Genomic DNA, 24,772 nt, shown 5'->3' with positions numbered 1-24,772 from the left:
TTAATTGATTCAGCTTTAGTTATATATCTCATCGAGAACAGTTAAAGTAAAGGACAAGTGTTAATTTGTAGGCATCCTGTGAATTAACTTTGTCTCCTGCATGGAAAAGGAAAATGCAGATTGCCGTGCTGGAAACAGCAGAATGTGAAATGATGCAAGAATGAGCTGGAGGTTTAGCCTCCAGTGTCTTCCGGATCTTCGTATCTCATCTGTATCTTCAGTCTAATATTTGCAATGAGAGTGGCAAAGGCTGCTATAGTGAAGCTTCTCAGCAGATGTTATCCCTTAGATTACAGTGCTGTGTCGAGAGCCAGGGGGTCAGTTTTTTGTTCCCTGAAATTTGCTGTGAATCTGGTCTTTTGGGTTACTGGAGTCACGGATTACCATTTGTACCACTTTGATAATATTTTTAAATGCTGGTGAGACAGGCTGATCTTACTCTTTGGGCTCCACATGAGCCCAACATGAAGGGCTAGAAAGACAAGATGGGAAAGCCAATGAATTTCCACTGGAAATTGCAGAATTGCTAGCATTTGTAGTACGGGGTGTGCAGGCATCATGGTAGGCTCTGTTTTAATGAATAATTTGACATAAATGCTTATATGGAACTGCCACTTTCCAGCTTATTTTACTGAGCTTTAAGCATTGACTTGCAAAGATCACGACTCTTTTTCTGTAACTACTGATAATTCGTGTTTTACTCCTGACTTTGCAACTTATTTTCAGCTAAGAATTTAATTATGTAGTGTAAGGACGTCATATGACACAGATCTTTCCCTTTTACAGCCTAAATGGACAAGAGAGAGGGAAAAAAGAGGCAATTTTAAGCAGTGGATACGTCGTGAATTCTTTTTCATAGATGGGGAATAGAGAATCAGGGAGATGAGCTACTTGGCTGATTGAATGGAATAGAGAGCCTCTCAAAGAAGAGACTAGAAGGGCTAAGCTGGGCTCGTTTAGTTAGCAAAACAAGACCCCAAATTGTGTATTAATTGCTGCGTGTACTTGGGAGCAGTTCAAACTAAAGGAAAGTGCTGGCACACAAGCAAATGTCAAGTAAATTAAAAAACCTTTGGTATTGGGAAGGTGTGGGCAGGTGACAGTGCCTTTCTTTCTCAAGCTCTGGTTCAACAATAGCCAAAGCCAAGAGCTCTTGCAATGACATTCACACTGGCAAATGTAATTAAGGGCTGCAAGGGTTGCATCCTGAACAGAATTTATCTCTTGGTTTGTAATGCTTTAATTTAGTATCAAATATTCATGGACTGCCAGGGTCAAATGGGGATAGAAAAGTATTATAACAAATATGGGGAAAGTGGGATGTCAAAGTATTCAGCTGAAAGGTCAACCATCCATGGAAACCTGTTAGGAGAAATACTGTGAATACATTGCTGCATCTGTGAGTTACAGAGCTAAACACGAGCCACTTCTGCCCCCAGCATGTAGGACTTCGAAAGTATCAAGTGCAATGTGCACAAGCGCTCACGCTCAGATATACGCAGTGTTTCAGATGAGCAGACAAACAAACATGCCAGTGTTCGGCTGGTTGTAAAGTTACATATATAAACTTTCCCAAATGTTAGAGCTTGTGAAGTTCATTCTGCAGTCTGCACTGCACCAGTCATATCTCATGGTTATAAGGGAAAGAAGAGTCTGTTTTGAAGACCTCCTGGAAATATCTATGCAAGGTTGTTATATGATCAAATTTTTTTGTGGGGGGAGAAGACCTGGCCAATTAAGGGCACGATCTGAAGCCTATGAAATGATTTTTATTGACTTCCAAGAGTCAGGACTTACACCGTTCAACTTAATGCTCTCCAAATATATGTAGTCAATACATAGATTTATTGAATGAATTCAATTCAGTAAAATAGAATGGTTTTATTCATTCAGTGAGAAATTTTGGAGGCCTAAGAGGTATCTGTGGTGCATCTGGTAGGGAGTCTCAGTTTGGGAAGATTGGGCCAGGAAGCAAAGCACAGGGCGAACAGAGCCCTCAACTAGTGGGACCATACTAGAAGGCAACCGAAATTCAGAGAAGCTGTGAACAAAGAGCTATTAGAAATCAAAGCACTTCTTCTGTCAAGGGCCACATGAGAAAAGAGGGAGGATCAAAACTAGCTAAAAATAATGGGGTAAATGGAGGCTGTGGAGCAATATGGAGAGAGCAGTTGTCTGGCTGCATCTTCTGGAATCTTACAGTTATCTAGGAAACGGCATGTATGGACACGGGGCTGGCACCGAGTGTACTGAATATGTGCTCGCATTACATCTGCAGAAGTAAAACGTCCTGACCTACCATTTTCTGTTTTCCCAGTTGGCTTTCAAATGCACTGGTTGCTACAAGTTAGAAGAGAATTGGGTAAAAAGAAAAAAAAATCCTTTGGAGCCAGAAATGCCTGCAACTTCAACTTGATATTATACCTGCCTATTTAGCCTTAAAGTCAGGCAGGGTGCTGTGAGAATGAGAGCTGGGTTTGTTCAAGTGAGAAAAAGCTGTCATTTTTATCCAGGATTTTTCTTGTCTCGCAGCAGCGTGCAGTTCAGTGAGGAAACTACCAAAGGATTGCATTTTTAGACACCCAAAATATCTGAAGATAAGAAATCCTGCAGGAATAAAACCACACTTTTTAAAAAACATATATAAATATATATGTGTAAATACATATAAAAGCTATATATATACACATAGATGTATGTCCTGTAGAAGCTCTGAAATCTGTAAAAACTCAAGAGAAACAAAATTTAATTCTGCAAAATCCTAAGGCACTTTTTAGAGTTAAATTAATACTAATGTAATTAAAATGGTAATACTATTTGTTAAGAGTATTTAAATAATTCATTTTCCTATTGGTTATATGGAGTATGCTTAGGTTCAGCAATTATATGCTAACCGAAAGCAGTGTTGCCTTAATGATTTCATGATAATCTGACCTTTGATGGTCCTAGTTTACAGCAGCTGACACTTTCTATATATTTTGTAGACTGCAAAGTAATTAATAGGTATGAAACACCGTTTTTGGCATTCTGATGTAGTCTCTGTTGTGTATGCTTAAGCCTGGTCTTCGATGACCACTCAACCCCATGCTCTCCTTCTGGGGAGGATATGTCCCCGGTGTGCTCTGTGGGGTTAAGTAGTCTGAAGCAGTAGTGGCCAAATTCAGTCCACTCAGCCCAGACTTTGCTGTTTTTGTGGATTTTGGATACAGCCTGGCTCTCTCAGATGCTCTCAGCATCTCAGGGTCACGAATGGATGGAGGGTTTTTGGGGATCTGGCTGCAGGACCTCTCCTGCTGAAGGGCAGCTTCCAGCTGAGGGGTGCACGGGTGACTGCCCTCAATTTAGGGGGTAGGTAACTTTATTTATCACGAAGTACAATAATAGCTCTTGAAAAGCTGTCTTTGAGGGAAAGGTAATAAAGGTATTAATAAAAAACAGGTGAAGAGAGAAGGGCCTTTTTAGCTTGCTGCATTACTTTATCATTGTCAATCACCTGGGATCTCCTTTGAGATTATTCCTGCGCAGTTTAATAACATTGTTTCTGTGATGACTTTAATGTCTGAACCTTTCTTCCATCCTTAGCTATGACAATAACCACTCTGCTTTTTCTCCTTCAACAAGCTATTGTGTGTGGTTCAGTACAGTAAGGAGCATTATTAAATATAGATGTTTCCTCTAATTAAGCCGGTGGAAAGAAATTGCTGGTCCAATCATTTGCTGGTGATAAGTATTGAGAGAAATTATATCTTACATTGAGTATTATACTTTTCCCGCCAGGCTCCAAGAAAAAAAAAAAAAGAGAGAAACAAAAGAACAAAATGATACAAAAATAAAGCAGTAAGATTGCAAACTCAAGCACTCAAAAAATAGATAATGCCAGAATTATGGCTACCTGAATTTTCCTGGCTTGTTATGAACCATAAATTCTGTCCTTCTTTGCTCCTGATCACGTGCAGTTCCTCTTCCCTCTCTGGTTGCTTGACCTGTTCCCCATAATAAAATTATAAAATTTTAAAATCCCAGTAATATGATGGTAAAATTACCATTTATTCTGGAATCCTAATGCTTATGATGTTTAGAATTTTTATATCAAGAGCAAACAATGTTTTCTGGTCTTGTTCCTGAAGAGAGAGAAATAATTTTATGCAGAAATTTTCCAATGCCTTCCATCCCCATAAACTTACCTATAATTTAAATGAAAATGTAATTTGTGAACATTGAAGGAACCACAATTTCTTAATTGTTTCAATAACTGTACGTAGTAATAATGGTATATTTAAGGCATCTGGTTATTAAAAATTTTGGACATAGCAAAAATAAAAATTAAAAAAGATCCCCATCTTTTCTAAGGTTGAGCATCTTGCATTGTTCAGGAACCACACTGAAATTGCTGAGTGGGATAAGTTTGTAACATGCCCCCTTGAATAAAAGTAGTGAAATTAATGCAAATATCTTATCTTGATAGTTAGCTCAGTCACTGAAGATTAGATGTTGTTTTTCTGGTTGCTGTCACCCTTCATAATCTCAAAATCTGAAGTTTACATGTTCTTCCTGAAGAATACTTCAGAATTTAAATTCAGTTGCATTTACTACTTCCTTACCTCATAGAAATTAGGGATCTATCCTTGAAGGAGACTTTAACAATCCATTAAAGCCTGAATAACAGAGCTATTCTCCCACTTCTAAACAAAACAAAGCCACGTCTTTAAAAACAAGACTCTTCACTTTTTATCTTAATGGAAATAAACCTAATCAAAAGCCAGCGATTAATGGATCTCTCCAGGGTTTCTATTCTTGAAGATTAGAGAGTCACAAAGGCTGAAATAGTTTCAATAGGAAGGTGTGATGCTGAGCTCAGATTGTGTTGTTTGTATGTGCTCAGCTAGAAACAGAGTTGCTAAAATCCAATTTTTGGATGAAGATTCTCTTCTTCGACAAAACGAGACAAACAGCAGCAACTCCAATATTCGGTAATTTATGTGTGCAAAAATGTCCTGCAGTGCCAATAAAGTTGGTTCCTCCCAGGAAATGCATTTAAAATACTCATTAAGGGGTGATTGTTGTACATAGGAAACACACTGAAAGCATGTTTTTAAGGAAGTATTTTCTTGGGAAAGAAAAGAAAAGCTCTCCAAGAAAAAGCTAACTGCTTTTTTGGGATTGGACAGCCAGTCGTTTGCTTCTTGAAAAAACCCCAAAGCTCAGACTGAGGATGTTTAGCTGAAATTTGACAAGATTGCCACATCTTCACTACGTGCAGTTGCTTCCTGTGTTCAGAAATAGAAACAGCCTTTTGCTTTGCGGAGTGGCCTGGCACCTTCACCTGCACTTTGAATAGGAATATGTGACAGTCCTGTTGTTCAGCTCAGGGATGTTTAATTCACTCTGCATCGGTCCAAGGAGTGGGAATCGTGCCAGCCAGTGGCTCCTGTTGCTTCCACAGTAGATGGTGGAGAAACTTTAATAAATGTATGTAATTTATCAGGCTAACTATAGCCTTTACAGTAATTCATACCAACTAACATGGCTGTATACAAGGAAAAAAAAATCACAATGTCTGATGCACAAAGCCTGTTGCTCGTCATCTATTAGACGAATAAATAAAACCACCTTCTACTGTTAAATGCACACAAAACATTTCTTGGATTTCTGCAGGCAGCTTCCATTAAGGAGCATGCAATTCTGGACACACTGTTACAGCCTGTAGTGTATTTGTTTTGTGTATTCTTCCATTTGACTTCTGATCAGTACCTTGACCTTTCATAACCATTGTGGGAAAACCATCCTTTTTCACTTCTTTTTATTGTCTCTGTAAAATTTCATCCACTTGCTGGGAGAGACTTTGTGAGCATCAGTCCTCCTCTTCCTTCTCTGTCTTCCCTCTCTTTCCCTGGGAAGGAGGCTCGGGGATGCCAGTTGGATGGGCTCCCTGGTGTGCTTCAACCATTTCCTGACCTGGAGGACCAAATAGTCAAGCTTCTGACGTTTAGTTCAGCTTAGACGCAAGCAGAAATCTCATGGGGATTTATAGCCTCACAGTTAAGAGCAACGAGGAATCAAATACTTTTTTTTTCTCTTTTTGTAGATGACATCTTGTTATGCCAAAATAAATACATCAACCTGGTTCAGTGCACTGACATCATCTCCAGATGTCTGTAGCAGTGCAGACAGCAATTGGTGTAAATACAACCATGAAACCTTGTACAGTGAAAGTTACAACTGGGGTTAAGGCTCCTTGTTTTGCTAGGAAAACCCCTCTGCTCCGAGGACTGTGCTGTCCAACTGCAAAACAGGAATGTCAGTGCTGATAGGGGATGCATACTTCCCAGTGCAGTGCTCACTCTGCTAGCCCGCAGTGCCTCTCTAAAGCAGTTTCAGCCCATCCGCTCAGTAAGCCAGCCATCATTTTGTCTTTCCTGGTGGGTGTCCCAAGACCCTTGAATGTGCTCACAGCTTCTTATAGACTATAGCTGTCTAAGGCAAATTGATAAAAGGCAATGTGTTTTCCCATGGTTATTACTTTCCTAAAATCCTTCCAGACTGTTGGCATTATTTTGTTTATGAGGTAGTAGTTTGTGCACTTTTATGTTGCCTCGAAAGCAAGATTTACTTGATTGAAGCTCCCAAATGCAAAGAAAGCAAAAGGCATTAATCTCTCCAATTGGAAATTCTGTAACTGGGCAGCTATAAGCTGATGTGCTTTGAGTTTCTGCAAAATGTAGCTACTGCTAAACAGCCCAAATGGTAAAGCATTTTGTAACAGTATAATGTTCTCATTTTAATCTTTCCGATCTAATTTATGACTAAATTTTCCCTTGGGAGATGATACAATAAACTCTCCTGGAAACCACTTTGCAAATATGTTGAAGGCCAATCAGGTATTACAGATATAATGTCAAAATTCGTATTGACTTGCTAAATACGTAGTCATCCTTAGCTTTCCTCAGGACAGTAAGATGTTAGCTTTGAAGATTGGGTTGTTACAGAGTGGAGGCTTTGTCTTGGTCATAATGTAGTTCAATTTAAACAGCTTAGAATTTATTGTATGTGCTCAGGCAGCCTGTATACCTGAAAGTCAGACGCCTCCTAAGCAGGTACACTAACAGAGGAATTGTGTTTTAGACAGAAAATGTTAGAAAGACACTCAGATGTTGATGTAAGCCTAATCAGTTTCTCTAGTCATACAATATTTTTAGCTGAAAAATAGATATAGACACATGGTGACAGCTGACATGAGCTTAAGTCTAGCTCAGTCAATAGGAAAAATACTTGACTATGTCTCTAGAACCTATATTTAAAAATTTGAAAGCTAGAGGTTTTTTTTATCATGCTATTTATCTGTTATTTAGATTTACTGTTCCCATTCCCACATTATTATTTTATTATTTTAGCTTTCCATATCCCACATTGTTTTCCCAGGAAAGCTTTGCAAAATGAGTCAAGATACACATTTCATAGGCTCCCCCCTACATTTTTATCCATCGCTGTCGCTTGTACATTATTTATGGAGCTTCCTTTCCAAATGCCAGATTTGGACATTGATCTGCAGTTTAGTGGATTTAAAATTGGCATTTGCTTTGTATCCAAGACCTCCATCACCTTTTTTGTAATGTATATTAGCTCAGTCCCAGCCTCACTTGCTTCACCTATGCAGCAATGTGATTTCTCTGTTACACTCAATAACTACATAATGACCATACAGTTAATTCTCCAGTTTTTGTGTATGAAGAGGCCCACTCCTGAAAAAAATGAAATGTAAAGACCAGCCATTCAGTAAACAAAACTTCAGTTCAAACACTCCAAGGATGGCTTCTATAAATTGTCACAAAAACTTCACTTACAAATTTCCAAGGACTTAACAAAAGATGCTCCTCACTGACTGCTACTTTAAATTTCAGGAAAACTAATTTTACTTTCAATCCATTGATTTGTTGCTCAAGATATTATTGTGCATATTAACAAAGAAGTCTAGGTGTCAGTGAGGACAAGAGTGATTTAAAGTTTCTACCGTCTGTCTTAAATGTTCAGTCACAGTTCAGTTCTGCAGTCATGCAGCAGCACAAGGCTCCTCAGGTACAGCTCTTTTCAAAATTACAGCCAAGCCCATCCTTTTCCTTTAGTACAACTTAAAGCAAACTAAAAGTCTACCCAAAATTCTTTTTTTTTTTTTTTTTTTTTTTTTTTTTTTTTTTTTTTTTGTAACAAATCCGAATCTAAACTGCAACTTTAGTGTTTTGGACAATAAATTCTCTGCAGCTGTCAAGGCAACTCTGGTTGCGATACACTACTTGCTTCCAGATCAGGAACCAGAAAACTGTTTTTCACTATCCATGTTCTGATACTTGTCAGTATGCTCAAACTTGAGGGATTTTCATTGAAGCTTGTACCGCATATCAGAAAAGCCACCGGTGCTCAGAAGGGCTTTACACCACAATTTCATGAATGTTGACGTAATTGAAGAATACAGGACGTGGAAGGAGACAAGACATGAGCTTGTTCTGGAACAAAATGCCTGACGTGCGTGCTTTGTGTTAGTTTTGACATTGTCTCTAAATGGAGTGTCCTCTTAGACATGAGAAACATCAGTATGTACTAAATATTTCTCATGGTTGTGAACAGCTTTGAGAGAAGCTGGAAGCAGCCCTGTGCCTGAATCCCATAAAATATGTTTCCTGAACTCTTTTGAAAATCTCAGTTTATCTTGCCATTAATATTTATAATTGTCAATGAGCAATGCATGGAACAGCTAATTGAGCTCCATAAATTGCGATAGGCTGGTTATTTCCACATGGCTACATTTCAGTTATTATTTTTTCCCTTGGAGTTGGGTCTGTAACTGCCGTAGCTGCTTAGAGACCACTTTTTGCTAATTCAGTAAATGCTAATTTTTTTTAATTGTCACAATGGAAGACAGTGCATTGCATCAGTGAAAATGTATGGAAAAAAAAAAAAAAGAAAATTAATTGATGGCATTTTAGGTTATCAGCACACTCACTAACATGCTTGACTGCATTTTGTGAACGTGGCTATTATGATTGCCCTGGGAACTTGTTTAAAGTTAAGCAAGTGTTCTCTTTATGGCACTATTGAATTTCCCTGTTACAGGAAACAAATTTATCCAGTTTGGTTTTGTTCTAACAGATCTAATGCTTACCTTTTAATTGATCAAAAAGCAAAATGTGGAATATGCTGTTCAAGTTAGCTTGAGATGTGAAAAGCTTCTGAAACAGATGATGTGGTGGTAACTATTCACAGTAGTTGTGCTCACAACTCTGCTGTGGCATGTTAACTGTGATTAACATGGAAAAAAAAAGGTCTCTGCACTTAGGAAATATTTTCCCCTTTGTGTCACTTAGACATCCAGCTTTCTTGGGATTTAACATAATGTGACAAAATGCATGGGCCACGTTGGAGGGTCAGTCGAGCTCCTTGGACCAGGTTCAGCAGACGTCTGTTGTCTGCTGGCAGCTGAGGCGTGCGAGGAGCCTTGCTGATGCGTCATGAAATGGATATTCCCTCAAAATAGAGCTTACTGTACTTGGCAACTGATGGCGTTTAAAGTGGGCCCTTGGCTTATTCCTGACATATATCTCATTTAGAGTTATCCACCCTTTCTATTTCTCTCCTTTTGGTGGAAAAAAAAATCACAAAGCCTCCACGATAGATGTTTAAAGGACATGGTAGCGTTTATGAGAAGCCCCAGGTTCCTTCATCAGTCATTGATCTGTGTTTCTGGGCAGCTCAATGAAGTTACCCGTTATTTTGCTGCGTTTCACTTGGGTTTGTTTGACTTGAACCAGACGCCAATTTAAGATCACTAGTAACAATCGTGTATTTTAATCCCTGCTGCCAGGATAATTCTGGCCTGGCTGTTGGGAGCTTAAAATGCTTTACCTGTGCTCAGCTAGTATTGTTTGTAATTAAAGCTCCTAGGTTATACATTGCAAGGGAACGGGTTATCTGGAGCTAATTTTTACAGGTCATCCTCTAGAAAGGTACCTCTGAAAATAACCGTGTGTTTTTCATTTTGAGATCCCATTTCTCTGTTCACCTTGTGCATGGTATAATGTGCCAGTATTAGCTGCTGAGAAATTAAATAAGACATGCATGCGAAACTGTCCTTGAAGGGAGCTAGACTAATGTTTCCATGTGCTATCACTGATGAAAGGACACAAATTCCAGACAGTACAACCCAGAACTCACACCATTAAAGCCGTTCAGCTTTTCTTTTTGCAAATGGAGGAAAAATGCGTACATTAGAGAGGAAAAGCTGTCCCCTGAGCACTCGGCAGCAATGTTTGCTGTACACTTTCTTGGGCTTTGCTGGGCCTGCCTGAGGGGCAAAGCAGCTAGCATCTTGGGGCCGCCATTGAGATGGGGCGGCCGCCACTTTGGGGCAGTTACTGGGGCACAGCGGCCGCCATTTTGTGGCAGTTACTAAGGCACGGCAGCCGCCATTTTTGTGCTGTTACTGGGGCGCGGCGGCCACCATCTTAGGGCAGATGTGAGGAGCGGTGGCCGCCATTTTGGGGCAGTTCCTGAGGCGTGGCCATTGCTGTTTTGGGGCAGACCCTGAGGTGTGGCAATTTGCATTCTGGTTCGAAGTTATTTTTTCAAGAACTGGAAGGATGGCAAAGAAAGGCAAAGTAGCATGAGCAGGGAATTTCCAGCCACAATGCTGCTGTAACGGGGGAGAAAGGGAAAATTTTGCAAAATCAAAGGATGGGATGTTCAAAACATGCCTAGGTTTGGCATGACTTGCAGGGGAGGAGATAAGAGTTGGATGATCCTTTCCGACATGAGGATTTGAGAATCTGCATGGAGGCCAACAGATATCTTTGCAGTGACTCCAACAGTGCCTGGAGTGAGCTCCAAGCATGCAGGTGTCCACTTTCAGTAGGAATCACGTCAAAACTAGCAGTGACTGCAAACTGACAGTGTTGTCAAGAAGTGGCTAAAACCTGGGCCACCTGCTGTGCTCCCAGTACGTTTTTTCAAGCTGAACCAGTCAAAAACCAAAACATCCTGCAAAACATGTCATTACTCTGTCTTTTTCATTCAAATTTGAATAAAGAAAGAAACCCCAAATTGAAATACTATGGCCCTAGACTTAGTCAGAAGGCTGTGTTCTAGCAAATAGAACCTCCCTCCACCTTTTTTGACACCCTTTTTTGTATTTCCCCAAAAATTAAATTCATGTGGCTGTTTCTCCAGCAAATACGTTTGTTGGGGAGAAAAAGGTGTTGTAACACTGATGGGATTGGAAAGAACCCTCTGGCTCTTGTCAAAATACTTGCCATAATTTGTCATTTCAGTTGGATAAACCAAACGGGGCAGTTGGCCACAAATATCAACAACAGAACTTTATTATTTTTTCCTCTGTTTTTTATTTTCCAAACTTTGTGATGAAAATTGCTGGTGAGTGTGTGTGTGTAACTGAAGTGCCATGCGAAATTATTGTCATTTCAGGTGTGCTTGTTGTACGGAGGAAATAAAACGTAACCTTAAAATAGAAAAGATGTTTGTAAGTGACAAAAAATTGGCAGGGAGGACTTGGTTAGATGCAGCTTTGGAACTGTTTTGATTTTTTATTTTTAATTCTATTCCAAGTTTAGAATGTCCCTTTAAATTAATTAGAACAATCACAGTATCTCTGGAACATCAGTGGAGAAATTCATGTCTTGAGTATAACTTTAATATTTCCTGAATTCTGAAGAGAAGCTAGAAAAGCCAGCTTACGGAAATTTTTGGATACGATGAAAAACAAACTCCTGACCAAACTGGCTAATCTGAAATGTCTGAAAGTAAAAGAGCTATCATGAAAGCGCTATAAAGCTTCTGATTATAATGGAATCAGCGTCCCAGGGAATAATGCAGCTCTGCATTTAATATTGAGCTACTGAAGCGTACATCTCAACCTAGCTAAACTCACTGGGTTCTCATCAAAGTGCTGTAATGACACTGTGCTCTGTTTAGATGCCAAGCAACTCTTGAAATAGCTCCAGATCTTTTTTAGCAGCTTCAGCTGAGTAGAGACATCAGACATTAGAAGGACAGCTACTGCCGTGGCATATATATATCTTTCATTATGTATACTGCCACATTCGGCAATAATCTTATGAACTTTTATAAACCTAATTAAAAGGTTCTTGCACACTTCCAGGCAAAATCTTGTCAGCAGTGCTGAACCAGCAAAACAAAAGCTGTCCTTTGTTCTGCAAATCTGTTGTCTTTCCTTATTAACGATACATGCGCAACGCATTTAATTCAATGCTTGCCATTGTTTGCCTGTGTGTTTTTTGTTCTGGCATTGACTGGCATCCCTGTTGTGTTACTCATAGTTCAGGCATGTTATTCTAAGTAGAATTTTTTATTTCTGTGTATTGTTTAAGGTATTTACTTTGCCAAAGGGAAGAAAAAAGTGTTTGCATCTACTTAAGCAGACGCGTATTTATGTCAATTTCTGTCCATTAAATACACGAACACACATAGGTATATAAACATACACAGTGATTGCAAGCTGTTGCAGGTATGGAATTAGGTGAGATTTGAAAACTGTATTTGAGAGACCTTTTCCAACACAGAGGTTGTGTTTCTGGGAGCACCTCTGGGCAGGAGCATCCTTCAACCTGTCCCTCCTGCTAAGGATAGTAACGCTCTAGGTTAATGTTGAAATGACACTTTTCAGATTTCTAGGTCATTTATTTGAATTATTTGGAATAACTTTGTTTTCTAAAACATTTTTATTTTTAAAAAACATCTTAGTACTGTTAATCTTTTGGACTTTGAAAAACTGTTGTGTTTTTTTTTTTCCCCTTTACAACCCAGACAGTCAAGTCTTGAGTATGAGCAGGAGAGAATTGTTGTATAGCTTATCTAAAGCAAACAAAGTATTCAGCCAGCCCCAAAGTGCAACAGTCATTTTGCTAATGGTTTTGATACTACTTTTGATCAAAATCTGGGTATATCGGTGATACCAGCACTTCAAAATCAAACTTGAATCTTTACAAATGTTCAGTGATCTGATTTATTTGGAAGTACAAGGTGGTGATATTACTTACGTGCTTTGTATTTTCTCTTTCAAATGTGCTCTCCATTTCTGTCGTGCATTCCTATTTGACGGTGAGCTCTTCCAGTGGTCTCTCCTTACCCCATGTTGTGTCCTTTACTCTTACCCTGGAATATCCTGTACAACGGAGTTACTCACAGACAGACTACCTTATCTGACCTGTGGCGTTGCTATTGTGGATTCTGCTCATATCCTAAAGAGACCATTGACCTGCTGCCTGCTTTGAGTTGTGCAAAGTCATCCTTTCATGCATCTTTTATGCTTACTGTGAATTTCTGCTTGAGTTTAATAAAACTGGAAAGAATGTCTACCCCTTTGTTCTCTACTTTTCAAGCCAGTATGTCTAATACGCTCAGTTGCATTGAAAGAGAAATGTGGTTAAATTCAAGAACTTGAAACAGAATTCTTTGGGGAAGGTTTTTTTTTTCTTTTTTTTTTTTTCCTGGCATACCTGTATCACATACTAAAGCAACTGCTACGTGAAAAAATCAGAATAATTAAAAGTGGACCATTTCTAATGTGTTTATTTCATTTTTGTCTTTCAGTCTATCAGAGAAGTCACAGGATATGTTCTGGTGGCTTTGAATCAATTTGAATACCTGCCATTGGAGAACCTGCGCATCGTTCGTGGGACCAAACTCTATGAAGACCGATATGCTTTGGCGATATTTCTTAACTACAGAAAGGATGGTAATTTTGGACTCAGGGAACTTGGCTTGAAGAACTTGACAGGTAAGTGAAACTTGTAAATGCAGTGGATTAGTTGGGAAAAAAAGAGCTTGTTGAACATGTGCATCAATGTCCTCAGTCATTTACATTGTGCAAATAATAGGTACCATGAGAGGCTGGCAGTTATACACTGTTTGAAAGGCTTGTTGGTACTTAATTTCATTCCTTTTCAGAATCACAGCTGAACTTTTTCCATTACCACTCAAATGCTATGTATGAAATTCATGCCAAGAGCGTACTTGAAACAAAAAGAATTGTTGAAAGAAAAGATGCACTTTTTTTCTTAGTTTTGAGAACGCAAATTTGGTTATTATTATGTTGCTTCAGGTGTTACCTATTTTCTGGCAAGTTAGCTTTGGCTTCCCTCAGCCTCAGCTCTTGCTGTTGTGTCAACATTGTTGCTGCTCTCACAGACGTGGGGGAAAGAGAGGTGGGTGAGAGGGGACACTGGATCTTCGGTGTATTTAATTTAAGACCTCCGCTTTCAAATAAAAAAGTTTATTATATATAGTGATATTTTTTTGAGGCAAAAATGTAAGCTAAGTCTATGTTTTCTGGTCATCTGTAAATTCAGGGCTGGATGGATAATGATGTGGGGTAGGTCAGCATTTCATATCTCCCAAATGAGGGTCTGCAGTAACTGGTTTGAGAGATTAAATGCTGGCTAAATATCATATCATGTATTGCACTGTAACTTAATAAAGGCCAGGCAGTGGCAAAGTTTCTTTAGGGAGTTCACTAGAAGTGTTTTATTTGTACATGGTTCCTTGTGAAGGGAGTGGTGTCTGCTATGATCATTTGTACTCTAAGTTTTGGTGTTTGTGAAATGGCCTTATTTCTGCAAGTGGCTAAATGTTCAGTGCAAACACTGACGTGACCTGGGCTTGAACCTGAGTACAGGGAGGTGGGAGCGTTTTGAACTATATTAAGGCACCCTTCACTCCTGTTTTTTTTGTGTTGGTATATTCAGTGGTACACAAGTTCCTGCAGTTCCCTTTTGTTCAAGCCTCTTTGGGTTGTACAGAGGTGCTTTCAAAAATAGGAAGGAAAATGAGATTTTGGCTATTTTACAGAATAAAACACAATTTTAGCAGACTTTCTGATCAGGTTCATTCTTCTGGTCAGACTTCTAACACTTCTGCTTACTGAGGCCATCGTGATGATACCAGTGTGCTTCCCAAAGTCTCTAAATCCCTGCTGCGCTTCTCTCTATCATTGTCATAATCCAATTTTCTCCTATTCTATTCCCACATTTTTCCCACACTTATAATTTAGGGTATTCATTGTGGCTGCCTGTGCCTTCACATAGCACAGCTACAGCATCATGTACTAATTTTTTACTTCTTCGTATACTTTTCTTGTCTATGAGTCTCAAAATGCTTTGTGAAAGACACTAGGCTGGGTGAAACTGAGACAGAGAGGTGATGTGAGGCCAAGGCTAGAAAGGGACTGGAACCCTTTTCTCTTGGGCTAGAGGCTGTTCTGCCAGGAAGCAAGGGTTGTATTTTCAGTGCTTGTTTAGCCATGGCTTTACTGCTCAGTAACATGAAAAACCTTATCTTTTAGGCCCCGGCTCAAGATTTTGTTCTTGAACTAGCTGCCCTGTGCCAATGAACAGTTCATCTGACTCCAGAGGTTCTCTCTGGAAGCTGCTTTTATGTGATAGGCACCACACCAAAACTGTCCAGCAAATAGCATGACTGTCTTTTCAAGTGTTGTGAGAAAGTCTGCCTTAGCTCAGCCTTTGAATCTTCCCTAACATGAGCTCATCACAACCACTTCATCTGATTTAGGTGTTTACCTAATCCCTCTGATGGGATTATTTGGCTCAAAACGTATTGTTGTCTCTTGGAAGAAAAGTTCCCTAATAACACTAGCTTGTCTCTGCTGAATGCTTAAAATAGCTTCTGGGTGCTGAATATGAGCTAGTGTGTACTTAAAAATACTCTAATATTTTCTAGACAGCGTGTGCCAGGACCCTGTGAGTCCCTACAGCAGCTGTTCTTTGACCATTTTATATACCGTTTAAGATGCACCTCGCTATTTTAACCCACAACCTGCTTCTTGTTGCAAATGCTCTCCCTGGAGCGTATTAATAGTTAAGTCATTTTTGTAACACAGCCTTAATAACTACATAAAAATAAGTGGTGGTTGCGGGAGTCAGCGATGTTGCAAGGCCACAAAAGATCAGCTGTGTCTGGGTCTTCCCTGTGCCTACCAACCGCTCCGTATTTACATCAGAAACAACCAGTGATTTGCATTGAATTTAAGATGAAGTGGTTCCCATGAACTTGCATCCATCAAGCTTCTAGTCCACTACAGATTTAAAGAGACCAGCTTTGAATGGTGCATTTCTTCCACCGGAGTAAAATATAAACATAACTCCTGCCTTGCATGCCAAGAACTGTCTTTCCAGGGCTTATGTTCCCAAAAGCTCAGGAGGTTCTGTTCTTATTCGTGCAGTGTCTGGATGCAGGGATCCTGATGCTATTTCAGTCTGTTACTGCACAGTGTTCAAATACAAACACTACCCTCTGTGTCAAATAAATGCAGAGGCTATTCTCACCTGCAGGTTATCCTGTGACTTAACCAGAGGCAGGATTTCATCCCTCTGTGACGTACCATTGCATTATTTTTAGTGCGTTGTTAACAGCTGTGTTTTTATTGTCAGATATGTCTATCACGCTTTCATATTTAAATGTGACTTTAAATGCTTGAATTTTTTCCCTTAAGATATATATATATATATATATATAAAAGACAACTGTGAAGGCAGTAAGTTTTATCTTGCACAGAAAGCACGATTCAGTTCTCGCTCATGATGTCTGTTAACCTGAGAGGGAGTTTTGTTTGTGCAGGACAGGTCAGGAACGGGTCCTAAAATTCATGTGACACTTCCAGAAAGTCTTGCCTATAAAAATCTATTTCTCACTTATTATAATAACTTGGTCAATGATTCCACAAGTGTCAAAAACAAAAGGACATTGAACTAATGAAGAGGCTGCTGTCATCTCAGCTGAACTCATCTCAGCTTGCAGATTCAGCTGCCAAGTAGCCTTAAAATAAAATGCGGTTTTGACATACTGAACGTATTATTCAGGCTGAGATTAGCAGAATAACTGATGCTGAGGGTATGCCACCTTCTTCCATTTACTGCCTATGAGCTACTGCAAATCATTCCTGTCTTTCCCATGTAGCTAGGCAGTCAACCTTAACTTATCCAATGAAAGGGCATAATCGTTGTTCACAGTTTGAGTACTCCAAATATAGAGAATACCTGATGGCTGCATTTCATTATGGCATTTATCTTCATGAGCTGGGAAGGAGGGATAACTCACAAGTGCCAGAACCACTTATGAAGTATCCCATATTTTCTTCTGAGTGAAGATGAGTAACAGAGATCTACAGCAAATGATGCATCTTTGAATGAGCAGAGATAACGTCATCATCTTCCCTATTGGCCTTGGAAACAGAAGTTCCCCTGGAATTCCTTAAATGTATTAGACTAAAGCAGATTTAGGAGTGCTTAGTTTGATAACACGTAAAAGCAGGAAAATTTGTAGTTTCTTGCTTGCTTGCTTTCAGGAATGGAGATAAAAGCTAAATTAAGGCAACTATGGTTCAAATGGCAAATGCATGATGTAGCCCAAAGGATCTGGCCAGTGATAGCCAAGGAAATCTCATTTGATTGGCAGGAAAGTCATAGGGGAAAGGATTGTTTTCACTGGGTGTAGAAAGTGATCCATTGTAAATTTCCCCTTCTCCTACATATCTTTGTAATTTTTATTTTTATTTTTTTTAAGTTTTGATTACATTTTTAATTGTTCTGTAAAACAAAATTTGAACATTCTGTGATAATTTCTGTAACATTTTCAATATATTTTTTCCTCAAGAAATCAAAAATACTAAAGGGTACTGTGGAGGGGGGGTCAAAAGAAGAATGACCACTTCTCTAGAAAAGGCGAATTGTCAGTGATTTTCTATCTTTTTCTTGCCTTTTTTTTTTTTTTTAACAAGGACTGTTCATTTACTATCATTACACTGCAGCTCAATCGAGATTGGGGGAAGGGCACAGGAGGAGTCATATTTTCTTTTGATTTTGTTGACTCTGCACATTTGGGACCAAAGGTGCTTTTGGGAATCTTCCTTAGATACCTGTGCAGGGCCTGAGCTTCTTCAGCCCCGTGTGACTGCACATCAAGCGTTCTTTCAGAGGGGTAAGACTTCTGCCTTTCTATTGCCTGTCCTTGGAGTGCTCGCACGTCGCTTGAGCCACTGCTGAGTTCACAGTGCTTAGAGATGCAAAGGCCTGAGCATGACACCTGGCCTGAGCAGATGAGGCTGGGATGTGCTGGTTGTGGTGTACTCCTTAATTGCTGCGGCTTCCTACTAGTGGGGCGAACTGGGAAGAAAGCAATATGTAATTTGCCTCGGGCTTCCTATACAACAGGTGGGCAAGGCATCGCATCTCTAACCTCGGAGAGGTGTTGCTAGGATACGTGAAGGAATGAGAAATTTGTTTAAAAAATCCCTTTGGTACCCTCTGCAGTCAGGGCTGCTGCAGGAGTTAAAATGTTTTGCCCAGAAGAAGCCGCAATAGCTCAGCAACTGCCCGTGAGTGCTCCTTTCTCTGTGGCCTTGGAGTTGCACAGACCACAGAGGCATTTGTATCCCAGCACATCTTTGCTGACTCTCCAGCAGGTAGAAGAAAAGAGAGGAACACCTTGAGCGTGGCTGTTCTTCCCCTGGGAAAGGAAAGCTCTTCTGTGCTGTGGCACAGACCCCTGGAGGCATGGTGCAGGACCTGCTACAGGTTCCCCTGTCTCACCCGTATGGAAAGAACTGCCAAGGCTTGTGACTGCCCTTATGCTAATAAATGCATATGTGCCAGCTAGCAAGCAGCTGTCTCCTCCGGGACACTGTTAGACTGTCTTGAAAAAAAATTGCCCCATTGCTGCTGATGCTCTCCCCTGACACTGTCGCATGTAGCCAGGGGAGTCCGGAGACGGATCTCTGCTGGCAGGAGCGTGCAGGCACCCTGTGCCGAGCACAGAGACTCCTACCAGCGTGGATCCAGGCTGTGCCGTGCCAGTTGGCATCAGTGCCTGGCAGCTCTTCCAGGCGCTCCTCAGTGCACGGCTGCAGACGTGGCCCCGAGGAATCCCACATAAGGGACCCACAGGGCTGAGTTGTAACCCCCTCAAACTAGCAGAAGATGGCTCACAGGTGGTATCGAGGCACATAGGCGTATTGTATCTGGCCAGAAATAAATACTGATTCTGAGCTCCAAGAGATTTATGCTCATGAGTTGATTATGTTCAGTAACAATGGCTGAGCTTTGGATTTTTAATTTCAGTAAGGCTAGAATTTTACAGTCTCTGAAGGATTCAGATATGCTTTTGTCATGCTAAATGGTATAACTAATGTCTGATTTTTTGCAACCTGTTTTTCACTAATTTATGCTCAGCTTTATTTCAAAGCACTTTACTGTTTTTAGTTCTGTCTCTGGTGTTAGAAATGTGCAACCTTGTTTGGAATGATTATGGCAAGGAATTAAAAGAAAAGGAAAAGCTTATAGTAATGATTTATTGGTAAATGTGTTCTGATCAGATGCTCAAAGGATTCCACAGACTGGATTATCTTAAACTCCTGCCTTTGCTCCCTGAAAGCTGTTTGCTGCTTCCCCCCAGCCCAACCAATATTTTCAGATAAACTATGAAATGCACATTGTGTATTGTAAGCAGACTAAAACAGTTTATTGCAGGTTGTTTACAGAGTGTTCCCTGCAAGTCTCCAGTATCACACAACAGGATAAGGTCACATCACACAGCCTCTCCAGCAGCCAAAACAGGGCTTAAAATTATGGGGAGGAGAAGCTAGGCCAAATCCTTAGCTGGTGTAAAGTGGCATGGTTCCTTTGACTTTGTAATGAAATGAAATTCAAATTGCCCCTTGCTTTCTTCAGTGGATAATTTAATTCACACTTTAATTTATAAGTTAACTAGTGCCTAACTCCCTCTTAAGCCCTTTTAAGGATGTTGTATTCAGGACGCTCTGTCAGGATTAATACCAGCTAATGATAGCTGACTCAAGGCATGTCTGCACCACGCTGCGGAGCTCTGTGCAGGACCTGGAGCTAGCATCAGGCTGGCTGGCTTCAGAATTAGTGTAGCTGCATCACTGGGGTCCTGTGCCTGGGCTAAATAACCCAGCAAGGTGGACACAGCAGGTTGCTCCTGCCTGAGTATGGTCCCTGGAAACAGAAGCACCTTGTCCTGGATCTTAATTAAATGGCTGCTGTGTAAAGGGGAGTGGAGTGTGTAGAAGGATGGGGAGACTAGAGCAGATAGAGGAAAGCCTTCCCAGTGCTATGGTAACCTGCACCTCTGCTGCTTTCTGTTGTGAATCACTATCTTTACAATAGAGCCAATAACGTTTGCCACTTTAATTAGGCTGCTTTTGTTTGGTATGAAAAGTCAGGGAGGATCTGAGGTGATGTGGAATTTAGCTTGTAACACCGTCAAATGCTAGTTTAAATGTTATTACACAGTACATCCAGGTGTGCTGCTGTTGTCACCTGAAAATGCCATGTAAAATAATAATGTCATTTGTCCCATCTTTCTTGGCAGTTTCTCCTTTTTACCTCTCTGCAGTAGTTCTCTATCTGTGCGTTTTTCAATTATGAGGTAAGAAATTGTCCAGGTTTCAGACGTGTGAAACACCCTTCAGCTTTTTTAGAAATATGGGCAATCAAGATAAATCCAGTAATGCCGAAACCTTCTAGTAATGTAGTAGCTTTGCCTGACTTCAGTGACTTGAGAGCTTTAAAAGCACAGGGATTTCTCTGGCCACATGCTTTGCAGGGAGTTAAACATCTGAACAGAGTAATCCCTCCGTTTCAATCACACAGGTCAGGAATGGGTGGCATTTCAAAACATCCAAGTTTGGCAGACAGATCTGTGCTGAGCTACACTATAACTTAAGTAAAATGCAATAAGCATTGCAGTCAGGAAGAAATTGCGTGGTTTATAGTGGCAGCACTGCTGAAAAGATGCATCCCAGGTTCTGTGTGGGACAGAAAGGAGCTGTATGCCACTGCTCAGGCCAGGGTCTGGTCTAGACTAGGTCATTTGAAATGGAAATCCTTGTCATTCTGGTAGTTTATCTTCTTCAGTTTGGATGAATGAAAGAGGCATTAATTTCAGTGCTTTATTTTTTTTTAGTATTTTTTTTCTTGTTAGAATCATAGAATATCCCGAGTTGGGGCCCATAAGGATCATCAAGTCCAACTCCTGGCACCGCACAGGTCTGCCCAAAAGTTCAGACCATGTGACTAAGTGCACAGTCCAATCTCTTCTTAAATTCAGACAGGCTCGGTGCAGTGACTACTTCACTGGGGAGCCTGTTCCAGTGCGCAAACCGCCTTCTCGGTGAAGAACCTCTTCCTGATGTCCAGCCTAAACTTCCCCTGCCTCACCTTAACACCGTTCCCGTGGGTCCTGTCACTGGTGATAACGGAGAATAGGTCACCTGCCTCTCCACTCCCCCTCGCGAGGAAGTTGTAGACTGCGATGAGGTCCCCCCTCAGCCTCCTCTTCTCCAGGCTGAACAGGCCCAGTGACCTCAGCCGCTCCTCACATGTCTTCCCCTCTAGGCCCTTCACCATCTTCGTCGCCCTCCTCTGGACAGAGGTTCCTGTTGGAGGAAGGAGTTTTCCTTCAGGAGCTTTCTGATGTGACTGGGGGAAGTAAAAGGGACTGACAGTTGCAGTTGTCTCCAGAGCCCCTTTCTGGCCTGCCTTGTTTGCAATCCCTGCCCTGCCTGCAGCTGTGGAAGACTAACAAGGACAGCAGTTCTGGACAGTTTGAAGTGCTGTGGTTGAGGCTCTGCTTTCTAAACACTGGAACATAGAGCCAACTGCCCTGCACCTCTGCAAAGCTGCTTAGACAGATGCAGAGATGCCCAGCAAAAAATAACCTTGAGGGGAACATAAAACCAGTAATACTGTCCTGTAGAACAAGGGAAGTCACCATGCGAAGAGAGGTGAGAAAGTAGCAAACACCCAAATATGTGCCCCACAGTCTAATGGCAAAGCAGAAGCACCCACCTAAGCAGTAACTGCGTTATGGACGAAGGAGCAGGCAGGCTGCACAGAAACGTGGCTAAGACAAAACTGCTGTAGTTCTCTGTACAGAGAACTCTGTAGTTCTCTGGTACCCCCCAGCTGGTCCCACCTGCTTCGTGAGAGCTTCTTTCCATGCAAAATGAACGTTGATTGGTCTGAGGTGACGGCGGGAGGCAATCAGAGCAGGAGGCAGGTAATGCATGTGGATGCGGAGCTGTCCGGGGCTGTAGGGGCCGCCTGCAGGCGAGGAGGGAGGAACAAAGGTATCACGTGAGGAGAACACGCTGGAGGCCTTTTTCTTTGATGTTTGGAAATTGCTCAAGGGGCTGTCTTCTCTAAAATCCTTTTCCTTTCTTTTTTTTTTTTCTTCTTTTCTTCTTTTTTTCTTTTTTTTTTTTTTCTTTTTTTTTTCCCCCTTGGTGAAACTTTCATAGATGTGCTTTCATTTCTTTAAGGCTTAGAAGAGAGGGTGTCCATCCAGCCAATCATCCTACAAACACCGTACTTATGCTGGAGTTCCCCTGGGAGCTGGCTTCTGCTTCTGCCCCTCAGAAGTAGTGTAGCCACATGCTTTGAGTTTGAAACCACAGGTACCCCTGATGTGGGAGCACGGAGGGAAGGGCAGCATCAAACATGGTTCTTTCTGCCCTGCTGGAAAGATGAGATTGTGTTGTTGGATGGTTTGTGTGTGTGTGTTTGTTTTTTGTTAATGGATCAGCTAGGCATGCATTCAGATTGATGGTAAAGGCTTGTAACAGCTCTGGGAGCTGGTTCTATCACCAGTGTTTGAATGGAGTGCTGCAGAGTCAGTCAGCTTCAAAAATGGGTAAGGGGCCACGGGTAGCTGAGGGCAGGACACAGAGGCTGAGTGGAACTGGAGAATTCAAGATGTTTTTGCCAAAAGTATTTTTTGACACTTGCTTAAAAATGAAATATCTGTTATCAGGGAAGTTTTCTGCAAGAATGGAGGAGCTTATAAAGGAGGGAAAAGTGATGAAATAGTCAGGCACCATCTTTTATTTTAAAATGAACACACATGGCTTATGATAGTAAATGACTTTTCATGCTTTTTTATATAGCTTAATTTGCATTTTCAACCAAATTGAAATGTTTGGTGATACTTGAACGAAAGTAATTGAATCTTTTGTAGACTACGTTTTCTGTCAGATTTCAGCTTGCAAAAGCATCCAGTGTTGGCTTCTTTACCTGGTTTAAGGAATGAAGGGTTTCCACAATCCTTGAAAACATTTAGAGGCTGGAAAAGTGTCTTTCCGCTCATATTTCATCCCAACATCAGTCATAAGATCCTTGCTCTGTTGTAAGAGTGTGTCCAATGGCACAGACATACAGAGGAAGTTTTAAATGAGTGAGTTTGGCCGCAGGTTGTGGTGCCAGTGTATTGACGTAGAGTTTTATGTGAGCTACCTGCTTTTTTGGCAGGGAAAATTGTCTTGTTAGCAGGGCTGCTTGCTGTGGTGCCTGAACTTACCCCAGTGTACTTGCTTCAGACTACTGTGGGTGTCCCTGGAGCATGCTGTAATCACTCGTGGGGTTGCTTGTGGATGCAGAGCCCTCGTGTCCATGCTTCTCACACTGGGATCCCAGTGTGTCTCTGGTTCTGGAGTAGGGAGTGGTTGTTGTTGTTTTTTGTTGTTGTTTTGTTTTAGCCAAAGCAACATCAAAGAAGTACCCTTGAGATAGTGGCAAACTTTGTGCTGAGATTTAGGTCATGGCTGAGTTTATTTTCTGGTCTGAGGGCCCACTCCACATCCTGCTGAAATTGTTCTTTACTTGTTTCATAGGAGAAGCTAAGTGGAAAAAAGAGGAGACAGGTTTCTCCTCTCCTCTAGAGTTAAAACAACTGTGTTTCATTTCCATGAAATAATGATTCTTTTCCCCTAATATTTGAATTCCTTACAAGCCTTAGCCAGTTACAGATCCTTTGCACATTGTTGCAAGCAATGGTAATATAATTAAATAAAATGTAATGCAGAAAATGTTAAGCACGCTGCTCGCTCTTCTTACAGATCATAATGCTGCGTATTTATTCCTTTAACAGAAGGCTGTGCTACCCTACAGGTAGGTGTAAAAGCCCTGCTACCAAGGGTTGTCCCCAGCTGGCTTTTGCTAGCAGTTCTATGCAGGTACAGGCAGCCACCTTCGACCAGCGCTGACAGTGAGGCTGTCTGAGCTCTTGCCGAGGCTGTGCCAGGGAGAGGTAGGGCGGTCAGAGGTGGAGGGGATGATTGTTCAGAAACACTCCAACCACAGGATGGATTGATTGAGTGGATCAGGACTTAACTTGTCTTTTTTCTTTTCTTTTTCTTCTCCTTTGCCCGTGCAGGGTTATGTAGGGGGTCTTAAATGATGCTATTATGGTCCTGTGGCTGGGGTTTACTTCTGCTGAGTAAATGATTACTTGCGGTAGCCATGTTTTTGGTGAGCACGCTGAGGTGGTAATCCAGGCCAGGTGTAGGTGTGCGCTTCAGTATAGTTGGGAGGTAAAGGTGATGGTGATGAAAAGCTTTAGCAATGACTGGACTCAGAGGCTGATCTTTAAATGAGACTTTAAGTGAGACTTAAAAGCAAGCACTGAGCTGAAATATGCATAGAAGTAAGGTTGCAAGGGCATGCTCCTCCTCAGTGTACGTGGGAAGAAGAGCTGAGAGGGATATTTTAATGGCTGTGACTACGTAATGGAGTAATCCCAAGGGCTGTATGGTTAGCCCCATGCAAGCTCAGTAAACCTCACTGCAGCCCCAGTTTCATTCAGGAGCAAGACTTCTGCATGTACAGAGCTGAATGGTTTTGATTTAATATTCAGAAGCATTCAGCTTCCCAAATAAAGG

General features: G+C 41.1%; 1 protein-coding gene across 5 annotated transcripts in view; it reads left to right on the top strand.

The window, feature by feature from the left end:
• Window positions 1-24,772, top strand: part of ERBB4 (erb-b2 receptor tyrosine kinase 4) — a 579,191-nt gene that overhangs the window by 278,758 nt on the left and 275,661 nt on the right. For all 5 annotated transcript variants that reach the window (XM_066999837.1, XM_066999836.1, XM_066999835.1 and 2 more), the window contains exon 3: window positions 13,615-13,801. In XM_066999837.1, the coding sequence (XP_066855938.1) occupies window positions 13,615-13,801 (187 nt within the window). The remainder of the gene's footprint in view (window positions 1-13,614; window positions 13,802-24,772) is intronic.

Source organism: Anser cygnoides, chromosome 6, assembly GCF_040182565.1.
Source record: "Anser cygnoides isolate HZ-2024a breed goose chromosome 6, Taihu_goose_T2T_genome, whole genome shotgun sequence".
Classification (NCBI taxonomy): domain Eukaryota; kingdom Metazoa; phylum Chordata; class Aves; order Anseriformes; family Anatidae; genus Anser; species Anser cygnoides.
This window is presented reverse-complemented; position numbering and strand designations above follow the sequence as displayed.